General features: G+C 32.9%; 1 protein-coding gene across 1 annotated transcript in view; it reads right to left on the bottom strand.

The window, feature by feature from the left end:
- Positions 1–4,023: 4,023 nt before the first annotated feature.
- The window catches only part of LOC117105149 (U3 small nucleolar ribonucleoprotein protein IMP3-like), a 45,386-nt gene continuing 32,971 nt past the window's right edge, over positions 4,024–16,438 (bottom strand). The window contains exons 3-6 of the mRNA XM_033246213.1: positions 9,556–9,710; positions 7,194–7,245; positions 6,596–6,668; positions 4,024–5,457 (exon numbers count right to left, since the gene is read on the bottom strand). Of these exons, the coding sequence (XP_033102104.1) occupies positions 5,431–5,457; positions 6,596–6,668; positions 7,194–7,245; positions 9,556–9,710 (307 nt within the window). The 3' untranslated portion in view covers positions 4,024–5,430. The remainder of the gene's footprint in view (positions 5,458–6,595; positions 6,669–7,193; positions 7,246–9,555; positions 9,711–16,438) is intronic.

Genomic DNA, 16,438 nt, shown 5'->3' on the forward strand with positions numbered 1-16,438 from the left:
AGCATCCAGACATAGTTAAACCCTGACTCTTATACACATCTAGATGTGTATAAGAGACAGGTCTTATACAGGGTGACATACAAATTTTAGTTAAAATCATGTCTTTTGTGCGTATTGTCTGTAACACAAATTTACAACTGCAATGAAGCTACTAAAATGTTAGTATGAATGAATGCATTTTAATGAATGAATTTCAAATACGGAGAAATAAGATTTTGATGAACATTTAAAATCTCTGCTATTTATGTAAGATTAGCCCTAAATTTGACTTCATTTTTAGCCATCTAGATGCAGTATCAAGACTATAATGAGCAGCAAAAAGTATGAATTCCAACGGTGAAAAGGCGGTTGTCAAATACGCCAAACATACAAAAATCGTCCAAAAATCTTCTCAAACTTGAGGGTCTTCCTATGTGGTTTACCTTATATGCGAGTAGCTAGTTATCAATTGAAGGATTTTTATTAATTTACCTGTTTGTATCATGCATATTTGATAACTTTCATTTTTAAATGTTCTATATTAATTAGATTTTAAGGAGTTGTTTCAGTTCCGACGGTATATTTTTAATACGCAATAATTAAAAATAAAAATTTGATCATGCACTCCATCAGCTGTTAGCAAAAGGCCCTCCTTGGTGAGAGTTGGCTTGTTCAGATGTCTTGAGCATTTGTATTATACATGCACAGGAAAAGTCATCCCTGATGATGACAAGCTCACGCACATAAATTTTACTTGTCTCAATTATTGGTGGAGTGGACCTTTGACTAGAAAAAAAAATACCAAAGGGCTCAACTTTTGGTGAAAGAAAATTTGCCGAAACTTTTCTCACAACCAAAACCAACTTTACTCCCTATCCTGAATGAGGCTTTGTTATAGTTGATAAATTTTCCCAAATGAAAAAAACACTTAAAGTCAAACAAATAAAATCTTGTACAGTAGTTCCTGTCTCTTATACACATCTGAGGAGGCCTATGTGAAGAGAGGCCTTTTGGGGTTGAGGGAGGAGTTTGAACTTTTCAATGAACCAAACATGAATGTAGGCCTACTGTGTTTTGTTAACCACTGGCATGCACAATTGTATCAAATGTTGAACAAATTATTGACTCAGGAGTCACTTGCCTTGTGACTAGAAAAGCTGGATCTAAAACAATATCAGGACCAACACGAATACTGTCTCTTATACACATCTAGATGTGTATAAGAGACAGACAATATACAAATGAACATAACATGCTAGATTAGCCCAACAAGCAATATCACTTTTTCAATTGAGAATTTTAAAAAAGTACTTTAGTGTGTTTAGCTATCCTCAAATGGTGTTGAACTTAATTTTACTCAAAATTCCACAACAAATGATACCAACATTTTTGTTTAATTAGTTTGATTTTGACTCTGCAAATTTGAGCAAAGAAAGTGTTACACTAGGCAACCATTGCCAACTATTTATTTATTTTTATTTATTTTATTTCAACAATCTTTAATGAGGGTGGTCCATCCAGCCAAAGCTGATCATTAGGGACCCTTAATATGGTGATATAGGACAGTTGACAGATTCAGAACATTATTCCGGATACCTTGATTCGGTCAGTTGCCTAGGTTTTCTTTCCTCCAGTTTCTTCTCTTCGTAATGTACTTTGTTTGGTCTTAATTACATAATGTAGGCATCACATATCCTCATAACATCATAGTATCTAATTTACTTTTGTTTGCACTCATTTTTTTCAGTACTTGGTTGACAGACATTTCTCAGCAAATCAACAAATCAAAAAGGACACAACATCAGAGGTATATGAAAAGTATCGTGACTGCAAGAGCCTGTAAGCCATCCTTTAATTACCCAAACAAAAAGTAAAACTGTTAAAGTCTACAAGAGAAAAGCTGTCTTCACAAACTTAATGTCTGAAATCTTATCATCCATTGAGTTCACCTTAGTTTTTGGTTATGCTGCCCTCTACCATCAGGCTGGCAGAGGGCAGTACACTATTTTAGACCATGGAATGTACTCTATACTGCCATGTTTAGATAAGACCCTTGATTTTCCTTTATTTCATTTGCAATGAATTTTGTTAATAATACAATGGACTGATTTCCTTTTAAGTTCCGGTGTGAATAGAAAATGTTGATAGTAGAGAAGACGGTATACAATTTAATGACAGGTCATTGCATCTCATGACATCATATCAAAGTCATCCATCTGTAAATGAAAATTACATGTAACATTAAAAAAAGATAATGTAAATATATAAAATGAATCTTTAAATAAAGTAGGTGATTAAGTAGAAACCAGAAAACATTAAATTGAATGACAAGTAGGACTAGTTTCTGTTTTGATTTCCGTTGTTTTGAGATGACACTATTGTGTAACATTTAATAGTAATTCCGGTAATGAATTGTCTAGCATAAAGTCCCTCCAGCGTACTGTAGGTGGTAAGAATAATTACAACAATTTCATGAACTTATCGCATGTTTGTTGTTAGTTGTGTTAGTTGTGGCGACAATATTATTAATTGTTTAGTTACTTTCCACAGTGCTACTGTATTGCATTTGGTTTGGAATATAAAATAATAAATAACAGGGGGGGGGGGGCAGATCCAGCCATTTTGGATTAAACCAACCCTGCTGAAGGCTTGCAATTTACAAGCTTCATGGTGGGGTCCAGGGGTAGACCCTGGTTGGAGAACTCTAGCATTTCACATATATTTCAGAGAGGAGTACTAAATTATGCAAGCTCTGAAAGATCACAGTAGCCATGGCTCCAATGCCCAACTTTAAATATAGCACTATGTTGAAGCCTGTCTCTTATACACATCTTGAAGGCTCGGTAGTTAAGTGATAGATGGTAGTAGCAGGAGGGCCATTTTTGAGGGGGTGGTTCAGGTCTGTGCCTTCTGAGAGCTCACAGGCATTATGCTGGTTTCCATTCAGAATATTTAGTAGAGTCTGTAATATCTTAATGCATCACAACTTGGTTAATCAATAATGTATTTAACCAACAAATCAGTCAATAAATTAAAGTCAGATGGCAATGTCATGCACTGTACTTTACATCATACAATATTCTACTGTATATAGTACTGTACTGTACATTTCAGGACTCTTGAAGTATTTACAAACATAGGCATCTCCCTTTTGTTGTTAAAATGAATGAATCATTTACTGTAGGTACACAGTGTTTGACTTGTTGAGCATGCAATCATTTGATTTCTCCACCTGGTCTGCCTTTGGCAATTGCTTGATGTTGTCATGTGTCTGTATTCAATTCTTTCTTTTTGACTTGTGTACAAATGTGCTGTCTTTTATAGTTTGTGATGTCATTTTTAAGAGCGATTGGTAATGTTGTTCTGGAGTATAAAATTATCTATAGCAGCTCAAAAAACTGTTTAGAGAATTTGTCAAATCTTTAAAATGGATTTCTGTTCTTTTTAGGATAATTATTGTTCTATTATTTCTCTCTGTTGCCTTGTGTATGTTTTTAAAATTGTGTTATCTCCATGTGTCCAAGGTCTGCAGTTACACTGTATGAAAGAATTGGTTTTACAGTACAACTAAGTGTAGTCTCAATACTTGTATACCATTCATGAATAAAATTCCTGTGGCCAGTTTGGTTTATCTATTTGTATCCACATTGCTGTCAACTTATTATTGTTACATAATGTCCAGTATCTCCTAAAAGAGAATACTTTTTCAGTCATCCTCAATACTGTTTTCACTCTCACATTAAGATATTGTCGAAGTTTGAAAGGTGTGTTTCTACGGTATGTCATCTCTCTCATTTACATTTACATACATCTATGTAAACTGATTCTGTTCATATCTGATGATTTACCTTAGGCGTAATTCCAGGCATGTTGTATTATAAATAGTACAGTACACCTTAGGGGAGTTCTGTGCAAAGCACTGTTTCTCAGATGGTGGCTAATTGCTTTGCTTTACAAGTGTAGCAGCATCATCATTAAATAGAAGCACACATTGTAGACTAATGTGCAATACTGACAGACACAAATTATTCAAGAAAAACATAATTTCTGTTACCAAGTTTACAACAAATTTATTTTCCATAATCTGAACCAACATAAGTCTTGCTATTGTTTCTTTCTTATTGTATTGAGGGACCGCTATGGAGAGCAAACCGCTATGGAGAGCAGAGCTTGTATTGATTCAGATATATTAGTTTTCAATTAATAAGCAAATGCTGTTAATGAACTATTATATTTGGAAGCAACTATCACAAAGTTTATTTTTCTTTAGTGACAATACAACAACCAACACAAGTAAACAAACAGATGAAAACTTTGATCAATTGTTGCAGAAAAAGAAAAATGAGGGCAGCAGACTAATTACCAGTGTTATTAGAGATTTACATCAATTTAAGTAAGACCATCTCATTTTTTAAACACTGTAAAAAATAAAATCAGTTATGGCAGTGACATATTTTGTTTGAAAATTACATTAATTTTATTTGGTAGTTGTACAATATACAAATGAACATAACATGCTAGATTAGCCCAACAAGCAATATCACTTTTTCAATTGAGAATTTTAAAAAAGTACTTTAGTGTGTTTAGCTATCCTCAAATGGTGTTGAACTTAATTTTACTCAAAATTCCACAACAAATGATACCAACATTTTTGTTTAATTAGTTTGATTTTGACTCTGCAAATTTGAGCAAAGAAAGTGTTACACTAGGCAACCATTGCCAACTATTTATTTATTTTTATTTATTTTATTTCAACAATCTTTAATGAGGGTGGTCCATCCAGCCAAAGCTGATCATTAGGGACCCTTAATATGGTGATATAGGACAGTTGACAGATTCAGAACATTATTCCGGATACCTTGATTCGGTCAGTTGCCTAGGTTTTCTTTCCTCCAGTTTCTTCTCTTCGTAATGTACTTTGTTTGGTCTTAATTACATAATGTAGGCATCACATATCCTCATAACATCATAGTATCTAATTTACTTTTGTTTGCACTCATTTTTTTCAGTACTTGGTTGACAGACATTTCTCAGCAAATCAACAAATCAAAAAGGACACAACATCAGAGGTATATGAAAAGTATCGTGACTGCAAGAGCCTGTAAGCCATCCTTTAATTACCCAAACAAAAAGTAAAACTGTTAAAGTCTACAAGAGAAAAGCTGTCTTCACAAACTTAATGTCTGAAATCTTATCATCCATTGAGTTCACCTTAGTTTTTGGTTATGCTGCCCTCTACCATCAGGCTGGCAGAGGGCAGTACACTATTTTAGACCATGGAATGTACTCTATACTGCCATGTTTAGATAAGACCCTTGATTTTCCTTTATTTCATTTGCAATGAATTTTGTTAATAATACAATGGACTGATTTCCTTTTAAGTTCCGGTGTGAATAGAAAATGTTGATAGTAGAGAAGACGGTATACAATTTAATGACAGGTCATTGCATCTCATGACATCATATCAAAGTCATCCATCTGTAAATGAAAATTACATGTAACATTAAAAAAAGATAATGTAAATATATAAAATGAATCTTTAAATAAAGTAGGTGATTAAGTAGAAACCAGAAAACATTAAATTGAATGACAAGTAGGACTAGTTTCTGTTTTGATTTCCGTTGTTTTGAGATGACACTATTGTGTAACATTTAATAGTAATTCCGGTAATGAATTGTCTAGCATAAAGTCCCTCCAGCGTACTGTAGGTGGTAAGAATAATTACAACAATTTCATGAACTTATCGCATGTTTGTTGTTAGTTGTGTTAGTTGTGGCGACAATATTATTAATTGTTTAGTTACTTTCCACAGTGCTACTGTATTGCATTTGGTTTGGAATATAAAATAATAAATAACAGGGGGGGGGGGGGCAGATCCAGCCATTTTGGATTAAACCAACCCTGCTGAAGGCTTGCAATTTACAAGCTTCATGGTGGGGTCCAGGGGTAGACCCTGGTTGGAGAACTCTAGCATTTCACATATATTTCAAAGAGGAGTACTAAATTATGCAAGCTCTGAAAGATCACAGTAGCCATGGCTCCAATGCCCAACTTTAAATATAGCACTATGTTGAAGCTTTGTCTCAATTATCAGATTCCACCACTATAGGAAGTTAAAATACATATCCATTTTAGCACTTCTCATTCAGTTTCACTAGCACTTTGGGTTAGTGTTGTTTAAGCTGGAGTTAGATGGGATAGATGATGTGTTATATTTAGTCATCTCCCGAAATGGTATTGTATTCCATTTTGCTGTTAAGGAATTTAAAAATAAGGAATGATCTGTCTTAGTATTAAATTCCATCAGTGAAGGCGGTTAACATTAATAATATCACCTCCATAAATTCACAGGCATGCTTGGTTTCTAAGCACTAAAGTGTTTTGACTTTATATGCATAGTCCGTGCACAGTGGTGCAGTAAGCCTGACCTCATCAGGGACTAGCCTGAGGGCTTGGCAGTCAGTCTCCTGCGCTACAATTCCTGTGGGAACATATTATACACTACAGTTTTGTTCATATGTGAACAGTGCTGATTGATCCTTAATCTTCAAATTATTTCCTTGTAGTATCTGGCTTAAAAGAAGATGAAAAATGAGAATAACACAAATGAACTTACTTCTTCATTGTACGTCATCACATGTTTCTTAATTTTCGATGTGTCTGTCCATGTTACAAAATCCTCCATATTCCTAAAATAGAAGTAAACATAAAATGTTCAATAATTCACTTAAAACTGTAGTGTAGATATGCTTGTTGTACAATAATATAATTATACTTCGACATGCACTTTCATTGTTTGCAATTTAAAATTTTAAAAATATTATTTACTTGGTTGAATCTTTCTGCCAGATGTAAGGACTAAGAATCTGTATTTTTAAATAAATGTTTACGTTAAATTTCAGTAAATTTTAATGTACATTATGTATAGTCGTTTGTGTTGACTGAAATTTAACAGACTTAGGCCTACCTGATATTGAATGTACTTATTTTTGTATGTAAATTTGAATCTGATCACATGGAGCCATTCACATACCAACATGAAGGATTTTGGAAAGAGAGGAGGCCTATGTGAAGAGAGGCCTTTTGGGGTTGAGGGAGGAGTTTGAACTTTTCAATGAACCAAACATGAATGTAGGCCTGCTGTGTTTTGTTAACCACTGGCATGCACAATTGTATCAAATGTTGAACAAATTATTGACTCAGGAGTCACTTGCCTTGTGACTAGAAAAGCTGGATCTAAAACAATATCAGGACCAACACGAATATCTTTCGAAATATTAAGAAAAATAATGAACGAAAATAATAAATAATGAATGTAAATGATAATGAATTACTAGTCATGTTACTATATAAGAACAACATGATATAACTCAGTATATTGTCTCAGTTCTTAATAAAACAAAAACAATATGAATTTCACTAAATTACATAGTAACAGATCAAAATTTATGCTACACAAAATGTAAATACTGAAGTTCCTATAAAAGATATAAAATGATTGTAAGATAATATTAATACTGATGATAGGCTACACTAATCTGACAAACAAAATACAAATACAAATACTAATACAAAATACAAATACTAATCTGACAAACAAAATACAAATACTAATCTGACAAACAAAATACAAACTTGACAAACTTCCTAATGTTTAAGCCTTGTCCAGACAATCATGTGACATGCCTAAATATGGTCTGGATAACATCACATCATGACCATATATGGGCACACAACAGTTTTTGTTAAAAGAAAAACTGAGTGTGGACAGAGATTTATGGTTATCATACAATCAAATAGTGAAGAATATGGTGATAAACTTATAGATATACTGTATATTTCTATTATTATTATTATTTTGTACGAATAAGCTTCAAGATTTTGATTCAAATTGTCGATTGAATAAATACATAAATAATAATGTTCCCATATTTTGTGCATACCATATATACTCGCATACAAGACAAGGCTAAAAATAGCAAATACGATCGAAATAACAGGGGGTCGTCTTATACAGGCGACATACAAATTTTAGTTAAAATCATGTTTGTCTTTTGTGCGTATTGTCTGTAACACAAATTTACAACTGCAATGAAGCTACTAAAATGTTAGTATGAATGAATGCATTTTAATGAATGAATTTCAAATACGGAGAAATAAGATTTTGATGAACATTTAAAATCTCTGCTATTTATGTAAGATTAGCCCTAAATTTGACTTCATTTTTAGCCAGCTAGATGCAGTATCAAGACTATAATGAGCAGCAAAAAGTATGAATTCCAACGGTGAAAAGGCGGTTGTCTAATACGCCAAACATACAAAAATCGTCCAAAAATCTTCTCAAACTTGAGGGTCTTCCTATGTGGTTTACCTTATATGCGAGTAGCTAGTTATCAATTGAAGGATTTTTATTAATTTACCTGTTTGTATCATGCATATTTGATAACTTTCATTTTTAAATGTTCTATATTAATTAGATTTTAAGGAGTTGTTTCAGTTCCGACGGTATATTTTTAATACGCAATAATTAAAAATAAAAATTTGATCATGCACTCCATCAGCTGTTAGCAAAAGGCCCTCCTTGGTGAGAGTTGGCTTGTTCAGATGTCTTGAGCATTTGTATTATACATGCACAGGAAAAGTCATCCCTGATGATGACAAGCTCACGCACATAAATTTTACTTGTCTCCATTATTGGTGGAGTGGACCTTTGACTAGAAAAAAATACCAAAGGGCTCAACTTTTGGTGAAAGAAAATTTGCTGAAACTTTTCTCACAACCAAAACCAACTTTACTCCCTATCCTGAATGAGGCTTTGTTATAGTTGATAAATATTCCCAAATGAAAAAAACACTTAAAGTCAAACAAATAAAATCTTGTACAGTAGTTCCACAATGAATTACAGTAGTAAAAGTCTCATATCTCCAGCACCTTCCGCAATGAATATCATCTCAAGGGTGCTTTTTAAAAAGGAAAAAAAAAATGATTAAGCCAGGAAATAAGCTATACTAAGTAAAAAAATAAAACCAACAAAATAATGTATTAAGCAACGGAAACAACACACAGTAATGTATGTCAATATATGTCATAATTACATATTTTCAGAACTTAAATAAAAAAACTTGCTTTTACATTTAATCATCTGATTTATTCAATTGTTTTTTTTGCGAAATTTGTTTTTTTGCAAAATTTTTGGTTTACAATAATCATTTTACATATTTAAAGTAATTTTTACTGTTGTGATTTTAATTAATTTGTAATTGAACCTAGACGACAAAAAAATCCAGTATCTGCATTATTGCCATTCAGACTAAATTTATTTATTTTGTTTTCTCTTATAATATTGGCCATATTTTTTCCATAGTAAGTCATAAAATATGTAGACTTACTACATTTATATTTTTCAGGACTGTTGATGGACTATGCTTTTTGAGGAACCGCTGTGTCCAATATTGAATTTAAAAAAAATCATAATAAACAAATTCTTGTTAGAGGATGTAGAAAAGCAAACCGACTGTTTTCATCTTATAAACTCAAGTAAAAAATAGGTCATAATAATGTTAATTATAAGGATACGACCCTGCTCTACAAACTGTACTGCCATACTGACTTCCTGCGCCATCTTAAGTTTCTTCATGATAACAGGGAGACGTCTTCTACAGAATGATGATGCAGATACATTATCGCATAAACCCAAGTTCTGTTTACTTGGTATTATACCCATTCTAAACCTGAAAAGAAAAAAATTATTTAATCATGAGTATATATTATATAAACTCCAGTATTATATGCCTATGGTAATTTAGTTTGCTTCCTATTTTGTCGAAAATAAAAAACCTTACTATGCTTTGCAGCAAAACATTTTGATGTTTTAGTGGTTTGATTACTGTCCCCAAAGAGGAAGTTATCAAACATGAATTCCTCAACCATTTACTTTCAAGGATCTTACATTAATCATAGAAATCATGAAAAATTTACGAATTGTAAATGTTTGAAATGGAATGTAATGTATTATAAATTTGCTGTAGCGCATATAAAACGAAGTCTCAATGTACTGTTTAGTGACGTAGAATTTTTAAAATCTGCTGTAACAAACTATAAGGTCATCTTAAATGATTCAAAAAGCACCTTTGCTCTTATCACATTTTTGGTGGCTTTGTGTAGTCATTGTTTGGTAGTGGTGCTCATATGAGAGCTACTGTACGCTAACTAAAAATCAAATGGGACATAGGCCTATCTGACTTCTCAACGTTAGTATTATATACGTGAGAATTTGGATATGAAATATAGTACAGATATCCTAATGATACCATACATCAAAGTATGTTAGGTAATCCACTTTAGCAATAATGCAATGAGTAGGGCTTAGCAAAAAAATGTTTGGTGAGTCCAGTGGCCGAGCGGTAAGGCAGAGGCGTTGCTTAGCTTCATCAGTGTTGGTTGCAGCCGCTCCTCACCCATGGTTCAGTTGATAGAACCAAGTCGTCTCGGATAAGTTAAAATTGAGGTCCAGTGTATGCATCTGGCTCATGTGCACTTTAAAGAACCCATAAGAGTAGGGGGTTACCCCGATGTTATGGTTCATTTCAGCCCATCATGGAATGATGTGAATATGTAGCTACTATGAAGCGCCTCTTTACGACTGCTAGGTAGTCACAGACCACGCCCATACGCAATTCATTACAACGACGCTGCAAGATATGGGTTATTCTACCTTCACGTGATATTAAATACAGTACAGATATTCTATTATAAAACCATACATCAACGTATGTTATTGTTAGGTAATTTATTTTTACTTTTCTTAACAAAATGGGTTCTCACTTTATGACCAACGTTCTTGGAATTAACTTTTTGTTTTATCATGTACGGCCTAAATATTCATCAAACAATATAAATACCAAGCAAAAATATACTGCACATATTGTAAACAAGTAAAAACCCATGATTAAAATCGACAACTGCTTTATAAATTCACTCATTAAAATATGAACAAGGACAAATACCGGTAGGTTACACACATATTTAATAATAAAAAAGATCATAATTTTTCCTGTTTTGATACAGTAGTAAAATTGACATAGCAGGTGTGTTGGCTAAATCAATCACACTGGCGGAGCTACCTTTGCTATTATTGACACAGCACTGCCAGTGTTATACTATAGCATCCAGCAATAGTTATACCAATGCCCTATACATTCATAATGTAATGAAATTATTTCCAAGGTTCTTAAATGAACACAGGGGAAACTTTCCCACAATAATATTCTCACTAAAACAACTGACAATTAATAGGCGTGGGTATAATATCAATAACTATCAAAATGAAAAAAATATTTTTAGGCTAATCCTCGTGATCAAATTATAGAATTATCAATTCCGCCTCATATTTATCATCATATCCTGTTCTGTCTCATTTTTAAGAAGTCCCTTAACATTTTTGCAACATAATTTTTGCCTCTTGTTTAGATATTTAGCAATCTTGCTCTCACATGATTTATTTATTAAATTGTAGGATAAGCTAGCTAGATACTATTTTCTATAAAGCTTCTGCGAGTACTGTTCCAGCAAAGCCCCTAACTCTTGGGGCTCCAGAGTGTGGTGGAGAACAGAGCAGTGAAAAACCATCCTTCTCCTTTTTATGCCGTTTGGCTCATGTAAAGTACATAAATGCAACTTTCTTTTATTATGCACTATACAAAATTTACATTATTATTATTATTATTATTATTATTATTGTCAAAATTGCAATTTTTCTTATTGTACTGCAATTGATAATAGGCCCCTTCCCCCTCCCCAACTACGACCTGCCAGTTTTGGAAGAATCATGGATCTGCCCAATAATAATAATAAACTGGATATACACTATCCATTTTCAACTCTAGATTTATAAAGTTCTGATCCCTCAATGTTCTTGTTATCAATAATGAATGTCTATACGCCTTCCTGGGTTTTCATTCCTTCAGATTTTTTATTATTACAGATTATAAAACAGTTTTGGCAAGGAAATCATGACAATTATAATCACCAAGCTTCAGGAAACTTTCATTGAAGTTAACAATTTGTCTACACCGGACTTTACTTTTGATTTGATCAAATTATGATCTCAGGAACCCTGAGTAATAAAAGATGCTTAACTCAATATGTTAGAAATACAGGTATAGCAGTGACACATCCATGATTTGGAAAGTGAAGGGCATGATGGGTGGAGTCTATAATGACATGTTACACAATTATTTCCTTCATAATTTTTTTTGCCATTTAACGTCCCTTTCCCACCAGAATTATAGTATCTACGTTATTCCTTCAATTTTGTATGACCTCAGCAACCCAGGGTAGTAATAAAAGATGTTTACTCTAGTTACAATACAGGTATGAATCAGTAAAATACAGTATTTATCCATGATTTTGAAAATACAGTATATGATGGGTGAGGTTTAATGACAGATTAATTTCAATTGTGGGTTTTTTGCAAAGATGTTATTGTTTCTTTCCCATCAGAATTATAGTATAGACTGTACAGCTAATGGATTTTGCATCAAAACTTTTGAAAAGTCACCCAAACTGAATTGTTCTTGATCCATGTTTCTTAAAAGTAGATTAATGATTGAATTGTTTTTTAATGAATAATTCTAGGGTTATGTTCAGGGGTTTTTATCAAGATTTTTACAAAGGGAGGTGGGGGGGGGGGAGATGTTCTGATGCGGTAATCTATGACATCAATAGCAGGCCATTAGAATGGGCATTGACCACTAACACAGGGTGATAAAAATATTCCCCCAATCCACCCCATCTCCTTGATTAGCTGCTGCAAGTTATGGGCCTTGTGAAAACATGTATGAACTTGTCTAATCCAAGACATGGTATTTCAATTCAAATTATTTGTTATGAATGGTTTTGTTATTTTATACACTGTTATTGTTAAACTGCCCTTGCACCACTTAACATAAAATCTTTCTACATTTGTAAAATTCTCTACACAAATTAGTGAGTGAGATATAAGCTGAGATAAAATCAGATTTGATCTGCACGACATGATTATAATACATTTATACTTATAGTATCAACTATTGAACACAAGAAAAAAATTAAAAATATGCTGAGCCATGAACAGGATAAAGGGTGAAATCTTACCAAAGATTACTTCAAATTCAAGTAGAAAATCTATAAATTTTATATTAATTTGAGAACGTTCATAACCTCTTAATTGTGCTCTTCAAACCTTAGAATTATTCTTATTTTAACAACATCCTTATCTCAGCAACAAAGAAGCGCCACAGATCATCCGTTGACCACAAACACTTCAAATGAACTTGGGATTATCACAAATATCTTTTTTTTTAAATGACAAAAACCCAAATTAGACACTAGTGTATTGTGTAGATGTTGGAGAATCATGTGATTTGCTGTTAAATAGTTAAATTATTCCATATGTTTTTAAGACCATCAGTCCATGCTTCCTTTGCTGTTACTTTGTACTTAACAATTCCATTAATGACTGACTAAAATTAGTTTCTATTATTTTTACAGGTAAAACTAAACATACATTTTTCTCTGACCAATTTTACTTGCATATTTTTGGCACTACATCTTGATTATCTGCAGGACCGCCCAGAGCAACCATTGTCCCTGGGGTAGCACATTGTGGGGACCCCAATGGTGAGGATCTTGGAACCACCTACATCCATGTACAGTAGGTGGCCCGATGAAGTTAAGTGTCAGGCTCATATGGGCCTTGGGAGAAAATCCCCCGAAGCCATGGTCTTTTAATAATTAAATGTTTATTTTTATTTATTTAATATTTTAAACTGAGACGAATTAAGCTATAAAAATTAAATATATTAGGTAGTGGAGCTATTTTAGTCATAAGACAAAATCCTGGTGACAGAATTTGAAGCCAGGTCCCTGGGATTGGATGGCGAGCATCGTAATCATTGAAGAAGGTCCACTACTTAATATTCAATACCAGACGGAAGAAAGTGTTAATAGTAAGGAAGGAAATGTTATATATACTTATAACACACATCTTGAATCTTGTGTCCACCTGCAATCCATAAAGACAAAAGAATCCTGTATAATTTTTATAAATGTATGATCATTTTTATGAGCAGGCCTAAAAGGAAGGGGTTGCAGATAACAAGGAGTACTTCCAAACATGCCTTCTATTTCGTGGGATTTCTCAAGCAGGCATAAATGAAATATGTTTTGAATCACCACAAAAATGAACTGTAAGCATAATCTGTCTACACTAACAAGATTAATATAACAACAATCTGCTCTTTGCCCGAATAGGCATGATATTCCCATATCAGAAAATCACAGATATTTGTTAGAATATTTGATAGTGTGCAATAGAATTGTCATAGAATGCTCCAAATGCCCAAGAAGTCCTCTTATTGGTCCTGATGATAAGTACATTTTTGGCATCTGGTTCAGAAAATTTATTTATAACTAAGGAAACTTTTCCTTTAATTACAGCTCCATACTTTAACATTCTAGCAGCTTTCAATTGATAAATTGCAACAAAAATGATATTGACAAATATGGGCAACATTTAATAATTGACTACAATAATTCACTAATTTGTATTGACTAGGACTGAATACACAAAAACAAAAAACTAATAACTTTTCAGACCTTAAATTAACTTTGGAATTTAGTTTAAGAGGTTATTACAATTAAAACAAACCGGCAACTTAAAAAAATAGTTTTAAAAAAAACAAACTAGGCTACTCTTTCTTATCAAAACCTCTGATCAAATAGTCCTAAAATTTAATTGTTTCTGAAATTCTTTCAATCAAATGAACAACATCAGAACAAACTAACATTATCAACAAATTATATCAAATTTACTTTAAAATAACTACAATAACAAAAATATAAGACGTTCCCTGATGGGAAGTCTGTAAGTGGGATCATGTGCATATTTGTGAATTTCGAGGACGTGAACGAAATAGTCCGTTTATTAAGACTAATGAGCTGAACAAATCACTAGGTTTACAGAACCAACCGAGGATAAAATTCTAGAAAGTTGAGTAAGAAAAACATTTTCCCCCCTCAGGCAAGTAAAGAAACTTGCACTTTTTAAACAAGTTCATTATGAATGTGAATTGCTTGTAGGCAAACATACCACCAATGTAATGGTTTTATATTCACTTGGCTTAACACTTTACTTGTAATGTAAATTAGGTTTAGATTTGGGAGTTTTGTGTATTTTGCATTTACATTCTCGAATGTTGTTGATTGGTATATTTTCAAAATGTAAAGCAATATACTGAATTTCATAAATTTTCTTCCAATGTATGTTTTATGTTTTTAATAAAAAAAATTTATCCTAATTATCATTTTTGTTATAAAAAATTACCTATTTCCTACTATCAGGGTTATGTTATATAACAATACTATAAGTGGTAAAATTGGTTTTTAAAAAAACCCCAAAAATCAATTAAAAAAAAAATTTGAATTGCTCATTAAAAGAATAAAATTAATTAAGATTGCCTCAAAGATTGTGAGCTAAGCCTCTCGCTATTTTGATTCAAACTCACTAAATATAGATCACCAGTTGAGGTAAAGTTTTCATGTGCTCAAATCAAATTAACGTAAAAAAAACACAAATCAAAGAAACTTAGCTAATAAATTTAAATTTCAAAGGTTTTTTTGTTTTTTTTTTCGCTCAATGCAGATATACCGCCCTCCAATTTGGGACCACCTTTGGGACCTGAAAATTTGGGATGGTCTCTGGGTTTGGTCTCCAATTAGAGGGTTTGCTTTGAGTTAAAAGATTGAAGATTGTTAATTGGTTCTTCAAAAATCGGTCTCGGATTAGAGGGGTCTCGGAATTAGAGGGTGCACTGTACTATAGTATATTGTTCACAAATATTTGTACATGACATTGTGAACAATAAGCTTTACTATTTGCAGTACAACTCAGTTGCTCAAGTAAGTGTGTGTTAGCTGAATAAATAACTCATGGGAAAGAGAAATGATTCAATATAAATACATATTTATGTATGATTAGAATTTTTTTACATTAATATTTCATTAGTTTTTATTTGCATAGGGAATAGACAGGTGTACAAGGAAGACCATTCCTACCTAAACACCTGCCTGCTACAATCATAAGCTAAGTAGGGTTTGTAATATAAGATAGCCTCATTGATCTAAGATAATCGCAAACAACCTGAAATTTCACATCAAATTCAACTCACTACCCAGAGAGTCAAGTGCCAGCACGGCCCATCATCCAAATACTAATCAAAAACTCCCCAGGCATAAGACACACAGTGAGGGTCCGTTAGCTCAGGTCATTCTGTGGTCGCCTCCCCTACGGTGGCTTACCATTGTTTAGCAGGTCAACGCAATAGTGCATCAGAACTTGGCCTGTAGTGTACTACAATAGAACCATCACCTACAGTACAACTAATAATAATCACTTGTACAAACTATCAACAAGTTATCA

The sequence above is a fragment of the Anneissia japonica genome, unplaced genomic scaffold (genome assembly GCF_011630105.1).
Source record: "Anneissia japonica isolate Jap-2015-1 unplaced genomic scaffold, ASM1163010v1 scaffold287852_len814684_cov197, whole genome shotgun sequence".
NCBI classification, from domain to species: Eukaryota; Metazoa; Echinodermata; class Crinoidea; order Comatulida; family Comatulidae; genus Anneissia; species Anneissia japonica.